Source organism: Lagopus muta, chromosome 2 (genome assembly GCF_023343835.1).
Source record: "Lagopus muta isolate bLagMut1 chromosome 2, bLagMut1 primary, whole genome shotgun sequence".
NCBI classification, from domain to species: Eukaryota; Metazoa; Chordata; class Aves; order Galliformes; family Phasianidae; genus Lagopus; species Lagopus muta.
In genome coordinates, this window is record NC_064434.1 from 50,747,815 (window position 1) to 50,774,886 (window position 27,072).

At 46.3% G+C, this 27,072-nt stretch overlaps 1 protein-coding gene, 1 long non-coding RNA gene and 1 other non-coding gene across 3 annotated transcripts; 1 reads left to right on the plus strand and 2 right to left on the minus strand.

Moving 5' to 3' along the window:
* Positions 1-40: 40 nt before the first annotated feature.
* Positions 41-11,367, plus strand: HEY2 (hes related family bHLH transcription factor with YRPW motif 2). Its single transcript, XM_048936221.1, has 5 exons — positions 41-247; positions 1,411-1,489; positions 1,594-1,677; positions 4,240-4,321; positions 9,183-11,367. The coding sequence occupies exons 1-5, from the start codon at positions 165-167 to the stop codon at positions 9,860-9,862; spliced, it is 1,008 nt and encodes a 335-aa protein (XP_048792178.1). The 5' UTR covers positions 41-164; the 3' UTR covers positions 9,863-11,367.
* Positions 11,368-18,971: 7,604 nt separating this feature from the next.
* On the minus strand, positions 18,972-21,346 carry LOC125689217 (uncharacterized). The gene is made up of 3 exons (XR_007375127.1): positions 21,194-21,346; positions 20,819-20,942; positions 18,972-20,626 (listed from the first exon to the last, which is right to left on the minus strand). It is a non-coding gene; the product is annotated as an uncharacterized LOC125689217 (long non-coding RNA).
* TRNAE-CUC (transfer RNA glutamic acid (anticodon CUC)) lies at positions 21,021-21,092 on the minus strand. Its single transcript has one exon. It is a non-coding gene; the product is annotated as a tRNA-Glu (tRNA).
* Positions 21,347-27,072: the final 5,726 nt, after the last annotated feature.

Consider the following 27,072-nt stretch of genomic DNA (forward strand, 5'->3'; position numbering starts at 1 on the left):
GCCGGGGGCGGGCCGGCGCGCTTGAGGCTGTGCCGCGGCGTGGGAAAGCGTCTCAGAGACGGTTCGCTTTGCTGGCGGTGCGGTGCGTGCCGTGCCGTGCCGGGCCGGAGCCTCCGTCAGGATTTACTTCTCTCTGCCCAACGCCGGTTGCGGGCTGAGCCGCGATGAAGCGACCTTGCGAGGAAACTACCTCAGACAGCGACATGGACGAGACCATCGATGTGGGCAGCGAGAACAACTACTGCGGGTAAGCGGGACCCACATCCCAGGCTCGCCCCCTCACCCCCCAGGCCCACCCGCGCGGGCGCCGAGGGCCAAAACCCTGGGCACCAAAACCCTGCACTCCATAACGGCAGCATCCCGAAACTCGAGAGTGTGGGCTGCTCCGGGATCCCCGGCACCACTCGGAGCCCGCAGCTATCTGGGAACCCCCGCGCCGCCTGGAGCTCGGGGCAGTGCCGGCCCGGGGGGTGCGTGAGCCGCCCGGCAGCCCCGCGTGATGCACTGCGTGCAGTGGGATCTGTTCGCGAAGTCACTCCCGATCTGCGCCGAGCAACCGAACTGAATCGGAGCCAGTAGGAAATGACCTGTGGGTCCGGTGGTTGGATGGGAACAGCAGCAAACCCCGCTGTGAGCCGATGGAGATGGATTCCCCACTCGGGGAAGTGGGGGGGTAGGGGGAAGAGGAGGAAGGAGGGGGAAATGTCGGGGGGGACTCTGCAGGGACAGCTCGAGTCTGAGGGCCAATGAGAGCAACGCAGTGGTATGGGCACTGAGCCCCGGCTTGTCCCCATCACTGGGGACAGTCTGTCAAACAGCAAGCCTGTTCGTGATGAGGTTGAGACCCTTCGGTGGCTATAGGCACTGCAGTTGTAAAAGCAGATTGTAAAAGCACTGTGCTGATGGTGTTGGAAGAGGTAGCAGGTGTTGGCAGGGTGCTGCCCTCCTGCGTGAGTGCCCGCTGAGGTGACAGGAATGACAAAACCTGGCCAGGCCTGTAACATAGCGTACATCTGCTGCTGATAGCATAGAGGCATGGAATCATTATGGTTGGAAAGGGCCTCTAAGATTATCTGTTCCAGCTATCATGTAAAGGTCGTCCATGTCTTTTTCCTTTGAATGCAGTTCTATGGACTGTATTTGTAGGCATGATTTTAGATACAATGAATATGAAACCTGTGCTGGACGGTGAACCATCTGCTAGAGAACCTTTCAGGGGGTTCTGGCAGTTCACAGAGCAATCCGCTTGGCTGGACCAATCCAAAACAAAATGTCTCTTTGAAAAAAAACGCAGTGTGTCCTAAGCAACATGTGACGGCACTATGGGTACTCAATAGGGCAATCTAAGATGTCTTCAGAGAGCAGTTTGTCACATTGTACAACACCTGATGTACTTTTGTCATTTCCCAGGCAAAGCCATAGTTCTGTGCTTCGACCAAATTCCCCAACCACAACATCTCAGATTATGGCCAGAAAGAAAAGAAGAGGGGTACGTGTGCTTTCGTTCTTTTCCCGTGTGACAACTTGCGTGTGTGCTGTAATTTTGCCCTTCAACAATTCTGTAAACTTACCGTGTTTTGTTTTTGGGAATAGATTATAGAGAAAAGGCGCCGGGATCGTATAAATAACAGTTTATCTGAGCTGAGGCGGCTGGTGCCAACTGCTTTTGAAAAACAAGTAAGCCCTTTTTTTTTTTTTTCATCCTGTATCTCATCTGGCAATGTCGGTTCTCTTGTAGAGCTTATTAAAATAATCCTGTATGTGTCCTGATCTGGCACAAAGCTGGCATCTCAGTGAAGCGCTTTGTTGTGGCAAAACTATTAGGAACATAATTCATCATAAAGCCGAAAAACATTTCCATTCTTCGGCTTGTTTTTCCCTTAAGGGTAACAGTGTTCGTGTTGCCTCTGTTCTTTCGATGAATTCCAGTGGTGGTTTTGTTAAAAATGTGCTTTACTCTGTAGTTAAAAAACAAAACAGAAGAAACAACAAAACAACCCCCCCAGACCTGTGTGTCAATTAGTCATCAGTATAAATCTTGGATCTCTTTTGCCCCTTCTTTAAGGAAACTTTCATTTTAATCTATAGTTGCAGTTGCAATGTAATCTGTATGATTTTCTAAGAAGCAAGCGAGCTGTCCGGATTAGTCAGGTTTTAAAGTGGCCGTGTAAAAGCAGTGCACTGGGGCTAGGAAAAGGCCCAGCGGTGAGATCCAGGTAAGGCAGTGGTACTTTCAAAGGCGTTCAATGAGCAGTGCTCGGTGGGAAGGCTGTCAAGGTCCAGCTGACCGCAGGGAACCTGGGTTCAGCTCCTGCCTGGGAAATTGCACAGCGAAAGCTTCAAGTACCATCAGTGCTGCAAAAAGCGTGTTTTGTTTCTGCTGCTCAAATTATTTAATTACTTTCCCATATCTTGAGTTTAATATTTTTTTTTTGTCTCCTGATTTGATATTTAACAGCATGTATATTTTATCAAATGTATTTGAAGATGCGTGGGTATGTGCAGATGGCACTGGGTCTCACGCAGAGGCACCAACTGAGAGTACAGCTCCTGACTTCCTTGGAACTGAAAATAAAATACAGAAAGTAAATCCTGAGAGCAGCCTGTGGGTGCCGAACTGTTGGGGCAGCTAGGAGTGGCCAGAGCCCCGCTGTACCAGGCTCAATACATGAACAAGAGGCCAATGAAAAAGAAATTTTAAGTGTTGCAGTTGCAGTAAGAGCATCACTTGTGTCACCTGCAATGTACTTCAGTACCTGCTGGCTTTAGCTGAACTGTTCTGTAGGCTGTGGCAGAGTGGAGCGGCAGAGGTATTTTCAGCTAGATAAACAGGGGCAAGAGACAACAGTTGTTTGTCCCATTTTATTGTTTACTTCTCGAAACCCACAAACATTATAAAACAAGTCCTACAGAGCCTTTGGAAGGGACCCAGCAGTGTGCAGTTTTTAGCTATTAGTCACTCGCCCGGAGACGGCCTGTGCTGTTTCTACGGAAAAGATGAAGTCTGAGCAAAACACAGGATGCAGTTGCATGTAAAATGTAGAATTTAATCAAAAGCTCGCCCTCACACCAAAATTCATCCTAAGAAATGTTGAAAGCAATAAGTGAATTTAAAAAAATATGTAAGATCGGGGTAAAAATAAGCGTGCGATGTATTTTGTTCGGCCTCCCTGACTCTTCCCTGTAAGATGCCAAAGACAAACTCACCCGTCCTTTCCCAGCTCCTTGGCATTCCACTCACTGAAGTGTCCGAGCAAGACTGTTAGCTCCCACTGCCCTTCCACCCGCTCCTGGCCACATGCTGAGCCCCTGGAGCTGAGCTTTGAGGTGCCCCCCGGACCTCTTCTGCTCACCTGCAGCGCAAATGAAGCAGTGGAGGCTGCAGAGAGTCTGGTGTCAGCAAGTGGCACGAGTGGGAACAGAGGGCAGATTTGGCTTGCAGGATGCTGTCTGCCAGCAGCCAAAGTTTGTGCAGCTCTGATTTTTGTTGATGCTGAGGGGGAGCCTGGGATAATGTTCGCATGGAAAACTCAGCTGTCTGGGTATGTTCCAGGTGTGTTTGAGGTTTTATTTATAAATTAATGTATTAATACTGCCTTTGGACTTGCATCCTACAACACCATGAGCCATCCTCAGTGACAGGAAAGAGCCTCACTGCTGGAAGAGTTCTTTCTTTTTCACAGTGTTCAGCTGCGTGTCCCTGCAAACTCAGCCTTGCAGTAACTTAAAAAACTGTGGGCTTGTGCGATTGTTTTTGCAGTGGAGAATGAGAATAGAATATTCAGCAGCCAAACGACATGTCAAAAATTAATAGGCTTCTAGGGAAGAAGGATACTTTTCGGTGTGTGTCCATAGGGACACCTACTGGTAAAAGCAGCAAAAGAGGCTGTAGAGGGATCTTCATCACCAGCACTGCAGACCTTTCCCGGTGGGTTTTTGGTTGTTTTTTTGGGTCAGTTGCTTGAAAAAGATGTGCTGAAAGTGAGACTCTTCTTTTATTTCATGAAGGCATCATCTCTACACCAACCTCAAAGCCAGAGTTACACTGAGCCATAGTCTTAATAAAGCCAGGTTGTGCTGCTGGTGCTTGTGTCACTGAGAGGGAGACAGCAGTAGTCATTAGGCAGTGTCTGGGATGCAGATGCTCACAAAAGAATTAAGCTGAGAATGTTCCTATGATAGAAATTGAAACCGTAAGGCTGGGCTCAGTTTTATTTACATGAATCTCTTATCTCGAAGGGATCTGCCAAATTAGAAAAAGCAGAAATACTGCAAATGACAGTGGATCATCTGAAGATGCTTCAAGCGACTGGAGGTAAAGGTAAGGAGAAGATGGCTTCTTTTTCTGCTACTTGGGGAAATTTCAGCAAAAAGTACTTTGACGGGCTGTGATAGGTGTTTCCAGATTAAAGGAGTGGAAATCAATGCTAATGGCAGGATTGAACTCGTGGGAAAGAACTACTGGGACAAAAGAAGCACTTGACCCTGGGCTTGTGTTTGCTTTCATAACACTGTGGGAGTAAAGGCTTCATTCACAGGCAGCCCAGTCAGAGATTTGTTTGGGGTTTCCAAAGAGCACTGAAATCGGCACAGGGAGACAAAACAAATAGGCAAACACCAAACATAAACAGGAGGTTTGTGGCAACAATTGTGTAGCACAAAACCAATGTTAAAACTCATTATACAGCAGCTATACCAAAGGAAGTGGATGGAGAGGAGCTTTCATTATTGTGGATGTATTTTCTTTGTTCTGGAAAGACTTATAAATGTGAGCTTAGACTGCCTCATCCACCAGAACAAAATCCAGCCTGCTATAGGCAGCTCTAGGTATCAGATAAGACTGCAGACTGATAGCAGCACTATCTGAGCTTCTATTTACACGCTGGATGTGTTTGTCAGAGGTCAGGGTGGTTCCTTGCATCCAGAGCCTGCATGACACAGAGGCAGTGCGGTCGACCCATTCGATTGCCTGCTGCCATGAGCCAAGCGTGCCCTGCTTGTGCGAGCTGACAGCCCTGAGGCTGGAGGCCAAACGATGTCAGCCACCCACGAGCTGTTCTCTATAGTCACGGGGTTGCAGCTTATTTGGAGCAAAGAACTTGCTTGCCTTCCATAAGAACTGTCCCACATCCCGTGCCCTTAACCGTCATTATAGTTGAAACTGCCGTAATGTAGATCAGCCCATTTTTCATTAACCCATTGGGATATAAAGGTACAGGCTAGAAAAGAGACTGCTGCTGGAAATGTAATCGCTTTCTTTCTTTTTATTAAACTCAAAAGTTTTTAGCCCGTGAGAGAATTGCTGCAGCTCTCTGTACCTTGCAGTGATTACAGGGCTCAACTTAAAATCAGCGCGTGCATAACAACAAATGGCTATGGGAAAGCCTGCTGGAGGCTGGTGTTCTGTTATTTGTTAAAATTCACACCAAGCTGACATACATATTTTATAGGTGTTAAGAGGCTTTTGTTAGTAGTACCTCTAAGCTTAAGATTTACTGGTAGCTAGCTCATTTTGTCAGAAGTGAAAGGGATTTTATTGCCTTTCATATAACAGATATGCTTCTTGGTATCTTGAGCAGATGTACAAAATTTAATCTAAGGAAATGTTAATTTTATATAACTGTATGCAGGAAAAAATGTTCTGTAAAGATGTCTATTTAGCTGGGAAAGTAGTGCTCTTGAAAGTTACGAAACGCCCAAATTTTTTGTGCGTGTGCAACTTGAATTCATATCATCTCGTGTCTGCGTGGTGGTGCAGTCTTTAATTGCGTAGTTGCTTACTGGTTTTCCACAGTCTGTTTCACTTGGTGCTCAGAGCAAGCAAGGCTAAGAAGCCAAGAGCAGTGGTTGCCGCTTCGTTGTGTCCTCCCTCTACAGTGCGTAGCCCAGCTATCCCAGCCTGTCTCCCTCATAAAAGTTGCAACAGCTCCCATCTCTCCAAGATCTGTACCACTAGTGACACGGCCACTCTTTAGGGAGATTTAACAGGAATGCTCCTTCCCCTGCCTCTCTATCCTCAAACAAATGTTGTTGGGGATTATTTTTTAAGTGGGTCAGATCGAGTGGCTATCTGATGGGGCAGGGACGAGGTGCTGGGGACGGGAGCTGCCAGGCACAGAACAAGGAGATTCATGGTGTGGGGAGGTTACCCACAGCCACCAGTGGCCAACCAGAACCACCTTTGCGACCCTTAGGAGCTCTCCTTGCTACTCCAGGGCCAGAGATTTGTGGCACATCAGTATAATGCCCAACTATTTCACAAACACTGCGGCTTAATCTTCTCCTTCTGACCCAGAGATAAGAGTAATCTCACTGGATGGATTAACAAACTTTAAGAAAAGAGGTCTGTAAGTTAGTGCTGGGCAAAGTTTAAGCCTGTGTTTCCTTCTTACTTAATGTTTTACTTTGCAAAGTAAGTAACAGCTTTAAATATCATTTCCTAAGGTATTTTAAAGGCTGATACTTGTTTTATTTGCAATTGTAGTTATTCCTACTTCGTAACTCATTTTTGGAGCCAGAAATTTTGTTGGTCAGAGAAAAGATTTGTCTCATCATTTCATCTATGGACAGAAGTTGTTATCGGAGGAGAGGGAAACATGTCCTAGAACCCTTACATTGTGTTGTGCCCCGTGCTGAGAGCTAGGGATAGCTTGTTTTTCTCCTAGTGGCCCACCAACTGAGAATGCATGGAGCTGGAAAGGGTGGCATTGGTAGCTTCTCAGATTTAGTGGTGCGGTGAATCCAGTGTGAGCACAGCAGGAAAAAGGCTGACATGGCTTCAGCCTTTTGGAGCCATTCTGGCAGATAGGGAAGCAGGCAGGGAAGAAGCCAAAGCAGAGAGGCTACTGCTTTTCCAGCTCTGCGTATACTCCATATTTCCTGATGCAGGTGTGGGCAATGGTCTCATTGTTGTGTGAAGTTATTGTCTGGCCTGGGGCCAGCGCTTTTTGCTGACAGGGCAAGCAAGCAAAAGGAAAGAGCTGTTAGCCAGCAGCAAGTAGCTGGCTGGGACCTTGGTGTGGTTTTATTGCAGCTTCAGTGCAAATTGAGCTCAGGTGACTGACACCTGGGTTGTTGTAGAAAGAGCTGTTAGTGGCCGTGCCTTGTCACCTAAGCACCTGGAGCTCAGTTCCCACGTGGGCTGGTGTCCTCATTTCTGTTTCTTGGCCACCTCGCAGGAGATTGACAGGGAGCCAGCACATACAGGGCTTTTGGACTGCTCATCCCAGAGCCAGCTCAGGCACAGAGGGAGCCACGGACAGCGATGTCCTCCACATCTGCATTCCAGAGACATGGAAGGGAGGTCTTGAGGCTTCTGATGTGAAGACAGTCCTCAAGCCAAGCTGCTGGCCGCCATTCAGCACACAGCTCTCTCACCACTGCCTGCCTGCCTGCCTGGTTTTAGTCAGAAGTTCCCTCAAAACACTGTGATTTCACAAATTGTTCAGATGCGGCAGAGGGGTCTGTGCTTCCTGGCTGAACTCCCCGACATGTTGTACTCACCATGCTGCTAGCTGGAGAGGCTTTCTCTGGGGTCTTGTACAGCATCAGGTGGGCAAGGTGGCTTGCATGACAAGCACTGTTGTAAACTGACAAGAGGTGGTATATAGCAGGCAGGGGATTTAGGAAGATGTGATTAATTGTATGTAAATGTAATTAATTAAAAATAGAATGGGCTGGGTTGAAAAGGATCACAGTGATCATCAAGTTTCAAACCCCCTGCTATGTGCAGGGTCACCACCACCAGACCAGGCTGCCCAGGGCCACATCCAGCCTGGCCTTGAATGCTTCCAGGGATGGGGCATCCACAACCTCCTTGGGCAACCTGTTCCAGTGTGTCACCACCCTCTGTGTGAAAAACTTCCTCCTAATATCTAACCTAAACCTCCCCTGTCTCAGTTCAAAACCGTTCCCCCTTGTCCTATCACTATCCACCCTTGTAAACAGCCATTCCCCCTCCTGTTTATATGCTCCCTTTAACTACAGGAAGGCCATAATATCCCTGGAGCCTCCTCTTTTCCAAGCTGAACAAGCCCAGTTCCCTCAACCTTTCTTCATAGAGCCTGAGTTCATTCTATGATGCGGACGCATAGCAATAGAAAGTGAAAGCAGCCTTCTAAGCTGCTTGATTTTTTCAAGAAGACCTCAGTTATTTCATGCCAAACTGTGCAAGGTCTGGTGCAAATATTGCTGCCAAAATCCACCATAATAAGGGCACTTGATCCGTCTTTACTAATGCACATCATAGTCATAAATACCATAAAACAGTTTTGAAGAAAGCAAAAGAAAAACCACTATGCCCACTTGAGAGTATCAGGACATTGCTCTCCCAAGAACACCTCTGAACTGAAGTGGAATTGATTTTTGTAGCTGAAGAGCAGCAACTTAACCACTAGATTTGATACTAAACCCTTTTAGAAAGGGAATATCTTTTCATATGTGTTTAATAAAACTGTTTTTTTTTTTCCAAATGGTTTTGTCTCAAGCCTATGGAGCTCCAGCTGCTATTTGCTGAAATGCCTCTTGGGCTATGTGACTGTCAGTCTTCCATCTCCAAATTAGCAATGGCATTGCATAAAACGTTTTCTCAGTAAAGCTTTTTACTGTGTGTGTGCAGAGTCATGACAAGATGTTTTTAGTTTGTAGTTAAATAGCACCGTATGCCACATCGTCCTAATGACTCTGGGAAGGAGATGAGCCCTCAGCAGCAGTTGCAACAACTGTCTCGCAGTGTCAAGCAATAGCTTCAGTGCGTTGCTGTGAATGCTAGCATGGGGAAAGCAGAGGCAGCAGAGTGCGTGCGAGCTGCCTGGTCCCCCGCCGTCTCTTTGTGCGTAGAAATGTGTCCCTCACACACGCGCAGGGGTGGCACCATAACACTGCACTGCAGAGGCTTCCCGAGGTACTGCAGGAGCGGCATCGTGTATCTCTTCAAGAGTCACGAGTACTTATGGTCTTAATTCCTTTCGTTTATATAGTGTACAAAAACAACTGTAGCCTATTGCGTTACAGGGATGGTCACACAAATCACTTACAGGCTGGAGAACACACTTTTCTTGTTGCGAATCTTAACCCGTAAGTGACAGACCGGTGGCTGAGGGAGGCTGGGGCTGGCCGAGTTGCCTGATGTCGGCCGGGAGGTTGGCCTAGCGCTCAGCGTGCCTTTTGTCCACCTCTTGCAGGTTATTTTGATGCTCACTCACTGGCCATGGATTTCATGAGCATTGGCTTCCGGGAGTGCTTGACTGAAGTTGCGAGGTACCTGACATCTGTGGAAGGCCTCGACACCTCTGACCCGCTGCGTGTCAGACTGGTGTCCCATCTCAGCACCTGCGCCTCTCAGCGGGAAGCGGCTGCCATGACCTCCTCCATGGCCCACCACCACCACCCGCTGCACCCGCACCACTGGGCAGCCGCCTTCCACCACCTCCCGGCCGCCCTGCTACAGCCCAATGGACTCCACGCCCCCGAGGCCGCTCCATGCAGACTTTCCTCAGAAGTGCCTCCCCACGGCTCCGCACTGCTCACCGCTACCTTCGCCCACACCGACGCCGCCCTCAGGGTCCCCTCAGCGGGCAGTGTTGCTCCCTGCGTCCCCCCGCTCTCTACCTCTCTCCTCTCCCTCTCGGCCACCGTTCATGCCGCAGCCGCCGCCGCCACGGCAGCCGCCCAGAGTTTCCCCCTCTCCTTCACCAGCACCTTCCCCATGCTCCCCCCAAGTGCAGCTGCCGCTGCGGTGGCAGCAGCTACAGCCATCACCCCGCCATTGGCCATGTCAGCCTCATCCAGCCCCCAGCAGGCTGGCAGTGGGGCAAGCGGCAAGCCCTACCGGCCCTGGGGGACGGAGGTCGGAGCCTTCTAAGTGCCCCCTCTTCTACCCTACACAACTCCCTCTTCTCTCTCCACGCATGCACACAAACACAAACACACACACACACACATACAGCTCCTGTGACCTTGCTGAGTGCCAAGGGCCGCTGTCACCCAGGGCCTGGCAGCCAGCCCAGGCACTGCCCTCGCTGCAGGCACTGGAGGGGACACAGGCGGCCTGCTCCTCCTGGCAGGTGTGCTGAGGGCACCTGGAGGCAGTGGCTTTCAGAAGCATCACCACTGCATTGGCATGTGGATGTTCCCCAGGACATACATAGGCACTAGGGCTAACAGTTCTCTGGCTGTACATCCACACTTGGCGGAGAGGGGAGGAATCATCCCCATCAGGTCTCCTGGGGCTCAGAAAAGAATTTGACTTTCCTAAGTGCCTGACATTTAAACAATAATAATAATAATAATAATAATAAAAAGAAATAAAACTTATATATACATGTGTTCTGCTAAAACCAATAACATTGCACAGGTATGGGAGTGACCTGGGAGAGACAGGCAGTCCTGAACTGCAGCTTCAGGACTGTGGTATTCTTCCAGGAAAGAGTGTGCTCTTTAAGCAGACAGGTTCATTTAGCCAAAAGGCTGCTGAGAAACAACGTCCAATTTGACAGGCCTGGAACTCGCTTACTTAGTTTCCTTCCTTTGTACAGACTTGCCAAATTGTGACATCTAGCACAGCCCTGGTAAAAACAATTATCTTATCAGTGCTTGGATTAATGAACGTTTCAGCAGTGCCTGTGAGCCTTGAGGCACCCTTTTTTATGGCTTAACTATGGTGCTAACTTGTATCTGCACAAACAGTAGGTTGTCATGCACCCAGAAGTAACCACCTGCTGACAGCATGCACAGTTCTGTGGGGTTGGCTCATGCCAATACAAGAGACCTGGTGTTGTGAGAGTTCCATTTAACTTATTTAGCTGCGTTTGGACGTTTACTTTTAGCCAACTCTGTACAAAATCCCTCTTCTTTTCACTATCAACTTCTGGGATAACAGTCGCTCTGGGTATGAATGAAGTGATGGTAGGGACAATTTTAAATTGGCTGTTAGCATGCCAACATTGTAATGTGGGTTTGATTCCAAACCAAAATGAATGTATTAAAGGGGATGGCAGTAAGTTATTTTGTCAATACCCAGACAACTAGTGCTGCATAAAATGTTTTGCTTTCATTTTTTATTACGGTGACTTAAAATAACCTAAGTATTTTAATACATCAAGTCAAAAAACTAGAGATTTTATGTAAAAAAAATAAAAAGTAAAAATAAAACACAGCATGTATTATTATGCACTTGATTTCTCTGCTGTGTGGAGAAAGCAGTAAGCATTGAGAATGTTAAACATTACGCAAAATATACTTTAAAATATTTGTTTTAAAAATACTGTACCTAGTTGGTCTTTTATGCATTACTTTGTTAACCTTTTTTTCTATGCAAAAGTCTTTACATATCACTAATTAAATGAAGTCCTTTTTGACTGCGTTTTATGGATGATTTGTTGCAGTTTTTGTTCGGTCTTGAGAAATACTCATGGACTGTGGCCTGAAACACACCCGTCAGCCTCTCTCCGGCTCCTGTTCGATGAGAAGCCTGTCTCCTCCAGGATACAGTTAAGCAGGCAGGAAAACAGTAAAACAGCATTGTTTTTTGATTCTGCAGTGGTGGGTCACTTAATGAAACAGATCCATCTGTCCATCCCAGAGAGCACCCTAAAGCATTGAGGTTTCCAGCATTCATTCATCCTCACCAAAGGGATGTGTGTAGAAGGAGAAAAATTTAACCAAATGGAATTCAATATTGAGAATGAGAGAGGGCAGTTTTCACCTCTGGTTCTGGTTTCCTAACTTCAGTTCTCACTGAGGCAAGAGTTTGTTTCTTGTTAGGTCTGCAGAGAATGTTAGTATAAGGTGAAGATCTATTAGACTTACCTAACAGGTGACAGGACTGAGAAACAGAAAGGAGGTGACAACTCTATAGACTCCCAGAGACAGCATCCATTGCCAAAATGCAGCCTCAGATAAATGACTTGCCCCCTTAACCCCCGCCTCCCAAGTGTTAGAGATGTATCTGATCCACACCTGCATAAACTGGACCTCGGTGCTCAGGCAATGAGCAGCATGAACAGCATGCTGTCCCATGGTTAAAACAGGAAAGGAAAGAAAAGAAAAAAAGGAGGAAGGATCTCTACTCCTGTGCCATAAATCATACATGGTATTCTGTGAAGTTTCATTGTTCATGGGAGATTCAGACATTTCTTTGTCTCCAGATGTAAGTGCCCAATGGCTCTGCTGGTATGTTCATCAGCATCCAGTTAAGGTATCCTTCATTTTCTCTGTGGATAGTTTCAAGAAGAAAGGTTGCATGAGTGAAAAAAGTGGGGTTATTTGCATGAAAAAGCAGATTTCAACCCTACTTGACTTTAAGCTGTTAACTATTAACCTGCCATCTAAGAGCCTGGTAGGAGTTCTCCCTACATCATACTGTGGTAAGAACAGGCAACCACTGACTTGGTTCCAGCTAAGGGCTTCAAACTATTTGGTGTGCCTCAAATCATTACAGTCTGTCTCCTTAAAGGCAACATTCTGCCTTGTCATAAAGGAAGGTAGCTTGAAAAAATATTTTTCAGAAACTGGTTAGACAGAACTGTGGCTGTTTTGGCATTCTGAAGCAAACATCATGGATGGATTTGTGCAGCCTTTGTATTTGGGCCTGTCATACTCTCACTCTTATGAAATAAGCCAAGTTTGTGCATGCTGAGTGGCTTATATCTTCTCTATTTTCTTTTTCTGTTTTGTTTTGGGTTTTGATCTGGTTTCAATTTGTTTTTCGAGATCAGCACCATGCAAGGCAAGAGCTCAGCCTACATCCTGTTTAATCCTGAGCCCCTCAATGGGATATCACCTCTGTGATGTCCGATGAAGATTTCCCAAGTGAGAAATGAGAGGAGAAGCAGCTTATCATACATGTTCCCTTGGAAAGACATCAGAAGGTAATAGCTTTGGGTAGGTCAGAGCTGAAGAAATTCATATAAGTGTTAGAGCAAAGGAAAGACATCCACTTGGTATAACTGAGTGCAAAAGGTAGAACGTGGCTATGCACACGTTTACTTTTTCTGTCTTTATTCTGCATTCAGTTGAGCAGCGGTCCTGGAGAAGGAAGAGGAGAGCCTGGGATCTACATCATAGCATGTAGCCCAAGAAAGTGAATCAGACTGTTCACTCAACAGTGTATCTGACTTTTAGCTTCGAATAACTTTTCCATGTGTGGGTTAGAACCTTACATTTCAGGAATCGTACCCTGGCAGTAGCTGGGGGGGGAAGGGCAAGGGGAAGGCAGGGCGGCAGGTCGTGCTGCTGCTTCCTTGGTGCCATCCTTCAACATGTTTGTTTGCAGTGACTCTGAAAGATGGGCCCTCAGTTTATTTACCTCAAGGTAAATAAAGGACATTGGCCAACGCTCAGGACATGGGTGTTGACAAATTCTTAGGAGCGATAAAATTCTTCACATTAATAGAAAAAGTTCACAAACCTCTTTTCACGAGAAGATCTTACATAAGAAATTACTAGTGGACTTAAACTGGGTTCCTGTTGGTTCCATAGTCACTAGGATCCTTGGCCATTTGCTTCTGTGGGCATAGATAGCCTGAGATCACACAAATGAGTATTTAAGAGATTCAGTAGTTACAGATGATTTTGTCTTGACTTCAAGAAAAGAAGGTGTATGTTTCTTTGCAGGCTTCCTGTGCCTGAACACAGGTGTAGTTTTACTCAAAGCTTAAAGTTTATATGTGCTCTTTCCCCTGCTTCACCATTTCACACTGGCAAAGACCACTGTTTTGGAAACTGATGTGTGAAGGTCTCAAAAGGAGTGACAGCAGGACTGCTTCCCACCTGCTCGTGAGAACACATGATAAGAACAGAACACCAGGCAGGTGCCAGAAATGCCACAGTCTCAGCCAGATCCTATGCCCAACCTTTCCTGATTTACAGATTAAACAAATGTTTGACAGGCAATTAACTGAAAAGAGGTGAGATTTGTGTTTTTGTTTTGTTTGTTTGTTGTTAGTTTGGGGCTTTTTGTTGTTTATTGTTAGTTTTTGCCTCTGGCAAATGCTACTACTGGAAGTGGTAAAGTGCCACCTGTATTAATGCATATTTAGTCTGTATTCAGCTGCCTAAATATCTGTAGTGTCCTCAGCAGGGAGCTATCCTGCCCCCTGGCAGTCACATCTCCCTCATGTCCTCCAGCATCTCTGCCAGTCCATGCAGCTGCTGCTTGAAGTGACACTAAATGCTTATGCCCAGGCAACTGAATTTCTCCTTTTCTATCTTGCATCATCTGCAATTATATTTTCAAATGCAATCTAATTTTTTTTCCCCACAGAATCAGGCATCTCCTCCCCTGTTGAGAATATAAGTTTTTCAAAACAATTTGAAGATAATATGAGATTATCATCTACTGATCTTGTAAAATTAAGACCGGTTAATGCTCGCAATGAGCTCATTCAACACTAATGCCTGAACTCAAGCAAAGCTAAATGTCTTAGACAATAGTTATCTGAACTGTGCTACTACTTATTCTACATGAAAGTCCTTCTGTGCTTTTGATTTCAGTCTACTTTCCACATAGTCTGTATTCAGCATTTTTCTCTTCTACAAAGGGAAGTCTTCAGAAGAAAAATGTCCTCTGATGCAGCATTGAAATTATGATTGCCATCACCATCAGTTCGGAAATTTGTAACTCTGCCCACGTCTTCATGCAAGTTACACTGCAAGCCCTCCTTCTATTAAACCAGCACTCTGATCCAGGAAGAAGTACGTCACTGGTAAATGTAAAAAAAAAGGGTTTTACCTGCAAATACCCCTAAATAGTATTCTATATTACTGTGTGGTATGTGAAAATCTCATAAATGACTACAAGGCAATCCATAAACCTAAGGGGCAAAAGCTGCAATTACTGAAGGGCCCACGCTTCTTCTTTTTTCTTAGTTTTGATTTAACTCTGAATGCTCTGGGGGATTTTTTTCATATACCAGAAAGACACAAGTAGCTTCACTTTGCTTTGAGAAGACTCTCTTAATGGGACTTTAAAAGAAAATTTTACACGTTTCAGGTACGCTTTTGCGACAGGATTGACAAGATGATAGGTATTGTGTGTGGATAGCTCAAGTAGTTTTTAAGGACACTTCCCAGCACAACACTTTGGTTTTATCTGCAAGCCTTAAAACAAAATAACATTGCTTCCCTCCACTCTGTCTCCCTCTTTTAGAAGTATTTTGGTGAGGGAGAAGGGAGCAGTGTGTTTTGTTTGGGTTTTCTGGGTTTGTTGTTCCGCAGAGGCACCAGGCCAGCGGCACTGCGCTGGGAGCATCGCCACAGCGGGACAAGGCAGAGCCACTTCCTCTCCTTCTCCCCCTCCCCTGCCCCATGCTGGGCAGCTCTCTCACCCGGCAGCCCTCTCCCACCCCTCCCAACAAAAGGAAAGGCAAATGGGGTGAAACAGCAATAAAAATGGCCCTGCCAAGCATTTTCCCAGCTAACAGCTGGAGGTAAGCACCAGCAGCACAGCAGCGGCTTCACTGGCCTGCCTCGCATCTCTGTCTCCATTCACTTTTATTTCATTGATCTCAAAGTTTGTGCTTTTTATTAGTTAACTTGGATATTCAGTCTTAATCTGCCGTCCTAAATGCCTGCTTCCTTCCCTCCCCGCATTATGACGCATCTGATACCTGCTCAGCCACAATGGCTTTTCCTCTTCTGTTTATTTCCCTTCACAGTTAGAAGATTAAAAATGCTCTGAACATGAATCTGGAAATAAAGCAAAACAAATACCAACATTTCTGCCCAACGATAGTGCTGAAAAATGACCTGTATGTGCTGTCCTGTCCTCTTCTAAGTCCTGCTAAACCTACAAGAAAGATTCCCATTAGTAAATCACTGTTGGATCATTAAACCTTTTTAAGGCAGTATGTGCTTTACCAAGAGAATGAGGATTACGACACAGCCGTGCCTGCTGCCCACTGACAATCATGGGAACCGACCTCAGTAATAAATCCATGAATTATCTGGCTCACTTTGACCGGTTCTCACGCCAGAGCAGCTCCTTTGATGTGACCGTCAAGACCCAAGGATGCCCAGTAGCAGTAGCCACAAACAAAACAATAGAAAAGTAGTACTTCAATATAAATATGTAAAACCATATGTCCAACTTTTGCAGTGGGGTATTTCTGTGCCTGTGGTTGCAACTGGAGGCAAAAAGAAGAAAAAAGAAGAAAAGGAGAAACAAATCCCCTTCACACCTTTTGTTTTTTCTATCTATAACCCTCCAACGAAAGAAAAGCTGGACATGTCGGAGATGCATCTTTTAGCTACAACTGTGCATGACTCCTTCAGTTAAGGGACATTTCCTGTTGCTTTCCAAAAGCAGTCTGATATTCAGAACAGATATGTGCTTAAGGACTGATCCTGTACAGCCAGTAAGTATGTAAGCAGTCCTACTCAGAGGAACTATTCCACTTCAGTGGGACTGTTCACATAAATAAAGTTAGTCACGCTTTTAAGCCCTTGCAGGACCAAAACTTCAGAGCATGCATTCTCATTTGTCTGATTTGTAAAAATATTTAGGTGCCAAGCTCCTTCTGAATGTTTAAACATGTCAGAAATGCAACAGTTTGTCTGCTTCCTGGCTGCCCAGCTGCACAACAGGGATAAAGTTATTTAGTTTTTTGTCCTTTATCTTGTCAAATTAGATGCCAGACACTGAGGAAGAGTTTCCTTCCAACCCAATCTCATCAGCACCCCTCACTGAAGTTTCTGGCCCTCACTGTAAGCCTCCAGCTTGTAGCTGCACAAAAACCAAGTTGTGAGGGATGCAAATCTCTGATGATAATCAGATGATATGGAAGAAAAATTCCCATCAATATGACCAGAGGAGAAGCAGAATTTATTGCATTATTTTTAACCATTGTATATATATGGTTATACATATATATTCATATTTACTGTAGAGTAAGACCAGCAAACTGTAATAGCTGACTATAGTGGCAAGCCTGCCAAGGTGATGGAGATGAATGAGATCACCCTGTTTCTTCCATTCATTCTGCTGGACCACTTATGCAGAACTGCACCTTACGCAATACAGTTCACGCAGTTTAGCACTGCAGAGCTGTCGTGTATATCAGAAACCTTCTTGCACAAGACTCCCTGCCATGGCCATGCTCACCAGCCCTGCCGGCCTCACCTGGGTCACCGCTACTCCCTGTCACACACAGCAGGCAGCACCATCAGTCAGAGCATGTGTTGCAGTATCAATTTATCGTCTGTTACTGTTTTCCTGCTTTCAGGGGAAGCTGGCACCTCCCAGCTCTGTTTTCCTGCCAGCTAGGCAAAGATTAGGCACAGCACAATGCATTGTCAATGTAGTTTACTGAAGTGTGATTAATCAAAGCGCACATGGGAACCAAAGCATAAAAAAAAGCGCAAAATAATGATTGACTGTAGCCACAAGGCAGTAATAAAACAGGTCTAGAAGCAGATCTTTAAAATGGCTGAAAAAGTTCAGATGTTTAAAAGGGTCAGAACATTCACAGTTTCATTATCAGAACACTTCTTGAAAGGACGTGGTGATTGCTCCTATAAAAAAACTTTTTGGAAAATAGCCCTTGGATAGAGCTATGTGCAGTAATTAAATCTCCACTGAACTTTTGTTATCATCACCTTAAATAAGATGCTTTATTTCAGATTAAATAATTTCTTCTAAAATATGACTCAGAGTAAGCTTTCTAACGTAGCTAACTAACTCAGCTATGGTGGGATTTGCAATGAGATTGCTATGCTTTTTTAGTTTATCTTACTGTCCAGGAAATGTTGCACATCAAATCTCTGTCTAGGAGAGATTTACATTTCAGACAGTACTATTTTACAGAAATGTTGGGGAGAAAAAAACAACAGCCAGAATAAGGGGTTATGTGCCTGACACTTCTTATTTTTCTTTCCTTTTTCTTTTCCTGCCATCTCCAGCAGTTTATCTAGTATGCACTTTGCCTTGTTTGTGTCTGCTCACTGCCATGGTGACAACGGCACTCGTGTCACAGCACAGCCAGCTCCCAGGGTCTTGCCAACCAGTGCAGCAGGGAAGCCAAGCAGAGCTTCGTGTCTCCCTGCCAGCCAGTCGTGATGCCCACCCACCCAACTGGGATGCAGAAATGCTGCCTGCCTCCTCTGCCTTTGCACAAAGTTTGCATGGCCTCTCGTTGCAAATCTCTAGTTAGAAAAGAGAGATGGAAAGAAGATGGAAGAGAAAGAAATACGTTGTTTACAATTTAGCTTAATAACGGTTTCATCTGCACGTGAAGTTTCTCTATCAGCAATACAAAACCTTCATTACTTCAGAGCCTATCACAATTGCATGAGTATATAACTCCTTGCCTTATAAAATTAAATTGAAATCGGTATCAGTAATTGGTCGGGAGGCTGAGCAAGAGATAGTGGCAGACATGCAGCTGGGATGCCACCTCGTGGCCTATTGATAGCAGGTTTTTATCAGTAAGTGAAGGGCTGTTTCCCTTTTAGAAGAAGGGAGTTTCACTGCAGAGTTTATTTTCGCAATTGAAAAAAAAAGAAAAATAATGAAATAAGCTGTCACCTGAATGTCATGGGAACTAATGAGCGTGTGTCCTTCAGACAGGAATGCAATATGAGAACAAGCAGAAAATTAGTCTTCAGAAAAAAAAAAAAAAAAAGAAAAAGGAGATTTCATTTTCTAAATAGTCTGCTGTTATTCAGTCATGCAAAGTTCTATGCCTATCACAGGCATATAAGATTGGAAGAGCCTTAAAAGTGGAATTAAAATAGTTCTGTACCTTCAAGGAGGTTGCCTGAAAGACATAAGATCAAGTTTCTATCTGAAAGTTCCTATTCTCTAAAATTTCAGAAGGGGAATACAGAGTGTGAGTTCAGATTTTTAACTGGATATACTCAACTGCTGGTTAAACTGATCTGTAGTGTAGATACCGATTTCTTTACCTTCCCTATTTCTACTGCACTGTATTCCCATCAACTTTTGCTGTGATATGGAAAGTTATTGTCAAACTTTTGAGAAAGAACATAAGTGAAATTAAAAATACTTGAGATTTTTATCTCAAATGTACCATAGTTGGAAGCAAATACAGCCAGCTGGTCAGGTACTTCTGCAGTGTCAGGCGTTACCTTTTATTTAAAACAACAACAACAAAGACTCCAGGACAGATTCTTCTTCCATCTCTTATAAACGAGTGCCTTCTCCCCATCATGGTGATCTGAGGCCCAGGTAAAAGGAAGCCAATCTTTAAAACTGTGTCAAAGAATATTGGCAAACCAAGTGTGCAACAACGAAAGTGCAATTAGGACATTATAGAGAAGCTTTATGAACTACGTATGACCACAGTGAGAGTACATTTAGACAACACCTCCCTCTCTGCTCTCCTTTTATCTACCTATGGATTGGAGAGACCCCACCTATACAGAAAAAAAAAATTAAAAAAATACTGTGGAGAAATAACCATTCCAATGTTAACAAGGCCAGGTACCCGTTCCTAGGAGTCAACTCCACACTTCTAAGAAGGCATCAAGCAGTGATGATGTGGTGGCAAGGTGAGATGGCTCTCGAAGGAGTGAGTCAGGTGCTGGCTCAGCTCAGAAGTGGAAGCTGGAAACAATCACAGGCTGTCAGCCCTTGGCTGAAAGGAATATTCTCTTTGTCAGGGCTAATTCAGCCTGACCTCTCAAATTTTCAAAATCACTGACTTTACTACCACTGCAATCTGACCAGTGCTAAAAATGAACACCTATCCTGGTGTTTTTTCAATTCAAACAGTAACCACAGCAGAACCTGAAGTATCAGGAAACTAGCACAAGGATTGTTTTTCACTCATTTCAAAGTGGATATTCATTATCTGAGCTTCAGTGGCAAATTTCAGATCTAGTACTGGACAGAAAAGGCTTTGGAATGGTAACGCTTCCATTCCTAGTACAATATTACAACCTGTATGAGCTGTTCCATAGGATTTTTTCAAAGTTTCTGAAATCTTGCTTATGATTAATCTTTCTCAAATGACTTTAAAGCTGGGCTCGTGATGCTAAGAGCATGCAAAGATATCACTACAAAAACTGAATTTATGCTTTATGCCTTAAATCAAAGGAAGGCCTCTCCCTTTGCACCCCACCAGAAGTCACTATTTTCACAAAAAAAACCAGAGCGGAGGACCTCTGGCTTCTCATGAGACACTCTCATCTGTACTGGAAAGTGGCTCAGAGTGCAGCACTCATCTGGTGCATCCAGGCAAAGGAAGAAGAAGGTATTATTTCCAGGGGTGCTTTCATATCAAAGTCTTCCAGCATACAGCGCAGCCTGACAATTAGAAGGAGTTACCTGTGGGTGATGCAAGGCTTGTGACATACTCTTGAAAGTGGGGAGGATCCTGCCAGTCGTGCTAACTAAGCTGACTTCATGGTATTCATTTATTATGGGTATTTCTTGTCTTACGTGCCAGCAAGCACCACTGCAATATGAATAAAGAGGTCCTCCCATAGTCCCTAAATGGCAGCCTGCTCCTCGGGCCCAGGAAGAACAGCAGCCCTCCTCCTGCCAGAGGACAGCTGGGGATTGAACTTTCTCCATAGGATGCTTCAGTGATGGAGGCTGTGAGCAATGAGGTCTGCCATGGCGATGGGTCCTCACTGCCTGTCATGGCACCAAGTAACTGCTCAACTGTGGAGAAAGTAGCAGGAACATCTTTAGATGTCAGAGCAGTCAAAAAGGGGAATTTCTACATGCTGACCAACAGTGCTGCCTGCCTGGCAGGTGTTGTTCAGCTGGCTCCTGTAGGTCCTGCAGAGGAAATAGGGTATCATATTGCAGAGACGTTTCTGTGAGGGCAGGACATGCAGGTAGATGCCTCACCTCCCTGCAGGTAACTGTGCACAACTCCCTCCTCGCTTAAGTCCTGCAGATTGCAAAGCACGCCTGAAACTTCCCTCTCAGCAGGAACACCAACAACTTAGGCTCGGCACAGATGTTCGTCGGGCTATAAAAGTAAAGAAAAGGAACAAAGAGAATTTAAAAAATCAAAACATCCTAGAAACGAAATCACAAAATTAACAGCTTCCCTGACCGGGAATCGAACCCGGGCCGCGGCGGTGAGAGCGCCGAATCCTAACCACTAGACCACCAGGGATCCACGTATGTGCTCCTTAATTTGTTTATCAAGAGCTTATCAGCTCGCCATGTTTCTGCCCTACTGCGTCTTCGTTTTGCTCTCCCTGTGCTGCACAGTACCATGCTTCCGAGGCAGGCGTGCGTGGAGAAGGGAGCTTCCATTCCACCCTATGGAAAGGGGGCGTCGGGAGGGAAGTGGAGCCCGGTTGGCCCCGAGGCGAGTGCTGTGGCGGGCTCTCGCTCACGGGCGGGCAGGTTGGCAGCCCGAGCAACCGCCGTCAGCGTCTGCGGAAGGAAGGAGTCGGGGACGCCGGGCTTCCGTATTCCAGGGAGCTCCTTCTGAGGCCGGACTGGGTGGGAGGGACCCCGAGCCGGGCCAGGCCTCAAGCTGGGTAGGGGCAGAGGCTCTGGAGCTGGGCAGAGAGACTATGGAGGGCTGGCACTTGGGATTAAAGTCTTTAAAGCAGTTTGTGTTGTGCCGTGTGCTGTGTGTGCACTGTTCCCCCAGTGGCAGTGGTCCAACACCTGATGGACAGAAGAGTTCTTGTGTCCGGGGGAAACCGTTGCATGAATATTTATGCCCTTCCTTAAAAGAGGAGAGAAGGCCTTGTCATCAAAGTGCAAGGAACATAGACTGAGATGCCTGGGAGAGCGGACATTCCAGCTGCATCTGCGTTCTGGGAGAGGCACGAGGGAGCAGAAGGTTCCCTGGTGTTTGGTCTGTAGGAAAATGCCGATCCAAAGGCAAACTGAGTGAAATCTGCAGCTCCAAAATGAGAACCAGGTGGATGGCTCACTGTCCTGTGTTGGCAGGTAGGAGGAATCCATGACTACTGTAGATGCGGACCACATCTGCATAAGTACTTTTCCCTCTGGCACCGTTGTTTCACAAGCAAAGCAGGTCTGAAGGCAGCAGTACTTTGTTGCCCAGAGAGGGGGTGGATGCCCCATCCCAGGATACATTCAAGGTCAGGATGGATATGGCACTGAGCACAGCAACTGATCTAGCTGTAGGTGTCCCTGTTCATTGCAGGACAGTTGGACTAGATGGCTTTTAAGGGTCCCTTCCAACTAAAACGACTCTATGACTAGTGAAATCTTTTCCCAATGGAAGCCGTATCCATAATGTAAAAAGGTTTGCTCTATTCAAGCAAATATCTAGTTCCCAAACTTTCCATCACTGATATTTGTTATAGAGTAAACCTTTTCCACATTAAGATAGATATGCATCAGATTTAAGTTTGTGAATTCTGCAAATTTGCCTTAGCTTATCTTAATCAGCTTCAGAATCAGAAAGCAAACATAAAGGACTCCTTTTTCCTCAGGGTATGCTCAGGAGCTCAAGGTGTTTGGTTTCAGCCTTACCAGCCTCTGAGCCAATGGTTCCTTTCAGCCAAAGCCTTTCACAGTTATCAGGCTTGAACACAGTGCATATTTGGATTGAAATGGAGCTTGCTTTTGTCCAGACTGATTGATTTCAGTGCACAGCGATGCAGTCAATTTATAAAATTGTAAAGTAAGAATCAGGCCCTGGTGGATACAGTCAGTTATCTCATACCCTACAAGAATTTCAGTTCACACACATAGGTCAATAACATCTTCTTTGGTGAGGCCAAGGTGTTTTCCTCTTGAGTAGCCAAAGCTGAGGGCTGTTGGACAGGGAGCAGCCCAGGCTGAGGAGACACCATGGCCTGAGATCTATGCAGAGATGGGGACATGGTCAGGAGAAAATCACCTGGTCCCAGCAAGTCACCAGTGCCCCTTGTTGAAGAGATATGCCTTGTGTGACCTGGTGTCCTGCCAGTTTGAACCAGTGTAAATATAGTGGTCATTTTGACCCAAAGTCTGCCTGGAACATCAACTCAAGATAAGGTAGTTCTATACCAGCCCAGCTGCTGGTTCAGTTGTATTTCTGTGCTTAACCAACTTTGAGGCATCACAATTAGCAGCAAGGCTCCCCCATCTGTATAACCAAGATGTTATAATTGCAATATAATCAAAAGAGTATGGCAAAGCAAACAGGATCACAAAAGAGAATAAGTAGAAGAGCTTACCCTTGGGTTGAGCTCACTAGAAGATATCAAAGAGGAGGATCTCCAGAAGAGATCCTTCCCCTCTGGTAGCCAGCTCTTAAATAGGTCCAGGAGGGGTGGAGCCTGGCTCCACCCCTTCCGGCAGCACAGGTGAATTGCCTTCACCTGTGCTCCTCTGGCTGACTCATGGCTCACCTCAGGTGATCAATCAGAGGTTCAGGCCGTGACTCAGCAGTTCCCATACACTCCACCCCTTCACGGCGTGAACCAATGATCAGGTTAACAAAAGGGTAAGCTTTCCCTAATACAGAGATCCGGTATATCGCGACGCTTATACAATTTTATCGCGACGTATGTTGGTACAGTTCAAGACAAGTGATGATTAGTGGATGTCCATACTCTTCTATGGGCCAGTGCTCGATGATGTGCCTGGAGGCATGAGGTCCTGAGGTGCAAGTCCATTCTATGTTCCATCAGTCCCATGCAGACCATCACCGGGTGTTGTACGTGATCTGACAGCAACACTGGAACGCTTGATGGCATTTTGTTCCTTCCGGTGGTCCTGAAGGCTCACAGACTCACGGGGAGTAATACAGATGTTTTACAGGTACCAGGAGGGGAAGGTCTGCTCTCCAGGGCAAGATACAGGCCGTATTTCTGTCTTGGGTCAACACTTCCGCTTGTACTGGGGCACGTCCTGGCCGCCTGTACCACACCTTTTTGCCGGATATCTGCGGCTGCATAACGATATCAGGCACCAAAGGAGGTGTCCTGATCTGCCACAGGGACATGATGGGGGTCCCTTTAGCAATAAAGATCGGAGTGTTGACCATAATATCAGTAGGCCATGTACCTATTACTGGAGGGACTACTGAGCCTCCCACCTCCAATAGTCTCCCCCAAGGTGCAAGTAGGCCACACCACTTGGGTCCTACCTGCACCTTCCAGGGCCATTTTATTTTATGGGTACCTGGCTCTAAGTTTTCAGGGGCAGGGAGCAGAAGATTATTTTCATTACCAATTTGGGGTCTTACCTGATGATCAGTGCCCGTAATTTGGATCCTAAGCGGGGTGGCCCATGTCGTCTGCAACATTCTCAGGGCACTGGGTCTGCCATCTCGAGGTCTTTCATTCAGGTCCCGCAGGGTTTCATACAGTCTTTTTGTCCACCCCTGCAAGGACTGGGAGTCTGTCTTCAGGGCAGCCTTAAGAATACCATTATAACGTTCGATGAGGCCTGCCCCTGTTGGATTATATGGCAGGTGGAATCGCCATTCGATGTTATTTTCTTCTGCCCAGCGCTGTATCGTTGCACCAGTAAAATGAGTCCCTTGGTCGCTCTCGATGACTTGAGGTGTCCCGTAGGCAGACATCAGTTTAGTGAGTGCCTTGATGGTATATGCCTGGTTTGCTTTCGGTACTGGATAGGCCTGCAGTAGCCCACTTGCAGTGTCGACACAGGTCAGGGCATATCTTGCCCCTTCGGAACGAGGAAGGGGCCCGATGTAATCGACCTGCCATCGCTGGAGAGGATTGTGTCCCCTAGCAAGATGGGCTGTTGTTTCGGGCAACGATCTCGGTCTCATCTTGGAGCAAGCGTCGCAATCCTGGCATGCCTGGACGATATCAGATAGTTGTATGGGCAGTCCCCATGCTTTAGCAGCTGCCCACATTGTCTTTTGTCCAGCATGCCGTAGCTTCTGATGTAGCCAGCGGGCGATGTTCTCAGATGGTGAATTCTCAATCCATCGAACTCGGGCCAATGTGTCGGCTTCATCGTTTCCCGGTGACTGTAGGGGCTGATGACCAGAAACATGGTAGACACGTACAGTCCTGTGTTTGACCGTATTCCATATATCTAACCACATGTCTTTGCCCCAGATCGGTCGGGCGTGGATAGTCCATTCCTGGGTGGCCCACTGTGCAATCCAGAGAGTGAGCCCCCGGTACACAGCCCAACTATCTGTGCAGATGTTCAGGATACCATCACCGGGTTCCTTGGTTATAACCATCCACACGGCTCGCAGTTCTGCCCATTGGCTGCTCTGACCATCCCCCTCATCGAACCAGATTGTCTCGGTGGAAGGATGGTATGCTATTGCTCTCCACTTGCTCGGGTTGCCCTTGCTGGACCCATCTGTGTACCAGGCATCTTCAGGGATAGGATATTTTCCCTCGTGAACGGGACTCTTCTCTGGTGGAGCGACCAGTATTTCTTTTGGTGCATCACTGTGATATGTAACTGGGCCTAGGATCTTCTGAAGTTCTTCTTTCAAGGGGGATGAAGACAGACTGCTCCTTTGGCTGAGATAGGCGACCCATCGTGCCACTGTTTGTGCTTGGGCCACCCCTGTCTTAGGAAGGTGGGTCAGATCCTTCACCCACCCCTGAATTGGCAGAGTGGTCTTGACTATAACTGCAGCTGTCTGAGTTATTGGCTCTACTGCCTGTAATGCCGAATAGGCAGCCAATAACTGTTTTTCAATCATACTGTATCTTTCTTCTGCTCCGTGCCAAACCTGAGACCAGAAACCAATGGGGGTCCGAACAGAACTCTGGCGCTGCCACAGGCCCCAACCGAAGCCGTCTTGAGTAACATGAACGTCCAACTCGGCTGGGAGGGTAGGATCGAATATACCCAATGCCTGAGCTTGTTTAACTGCCAGTTTTGCTTGTTGGAAAGCATCCTGTTCGGCTTTCCCCCAGTCCCATAGCTGCCCCTTTTTTGTGAGTCTGTATAATGGCCTTAGCAGCTGCGCTAGGTGAGGTATAAAGGAACGCCAATAACCCAATATACCTAGAAACTCTTGCAGCTGCTTTGATGTTGTAGGGACTGGAAATGCCTGAACCTTATCTATAACAGCACTGGGTAGCACTTTGGTCTTTCCTGACCAAACCACCCCCAGGAATTTTACGGACAGGCCTGGACCTTGCACCTTTTGGGGATTTATAGCCCATCCCCTTTGTTGCAAATAGGCAGTTAATGAATCAGCTGCCTGTCCTACTACCTCCAGTGAGTCGGATGTCAACAGGAGATCATCAATATAATGATATAGGTTAAAATCATCAGGTTTTCTCCAGTCAGCCAGGTCACGCGCCACTAGATTATGACAATACGTTGGTGAATGCACGTACCCCTGTGGCAGGACCTGAAAGGTCCACTGCCTGCCTCCCCACGTAAACGCAAACTGATCTTGCGATTCCTCAGCAATTGGGATACTGAAGAATGCATTTGCTAGATCTAGGACACAATGATAGGTTTTTATCTCCCTACTCAATGTGTCCATTAGGGAAGCAATATTGGGTACGGCCGCATGAATAGGCGGCGTGACCTTATTTAATTCTCTGTAATCTACTGTCATCCTCCATGTGCCATCCGACTTTCGCACTGGCCATATGGGGGAGTTATACGGGCTGTGTGCAGGTCTTATAATGCCCACTTTTTCTAATTCCTGCACCGTTCTCGATATTTCATCTTGCCCACCCGGGAGTCTATACTGTCTAACATTAGTAATCCGGCGCGGTTTTGGCAGGCAAACAGGCTCATGTTTCGCATGGCCTCTTAATATTGCCTGCACCGCCCGGATACTGATACATCTTTGTCGAAGTCTGAACTCTCCCACAGTTGTTTGGAGAGCCAGACCCCATAGAATGTCTATGCCCAGGATGTATTCTTGGACTGGGGCAATAGACACCTTGTACTCCCGGGGTGGGAGACGCCCAACCCCCAATTTTAACCATGTTTGGGTGACAGGAATAGTCTGTCCCCCAAAACCACCAATCATCACTCTGTCGCCATGAAATTTTCCTGGATCTCCATAGATAATTGATGTTTCTGCTCCAGTATCCACTAATGCCATAACTCTCTGAATATTTTTTCGGGACCAATAAATTGTTAATTCTACATAGGGCCTCCGGTCCCGTCTGGAGGCCCTACGGGGACTAACACCCCTTGTCACTGCATGA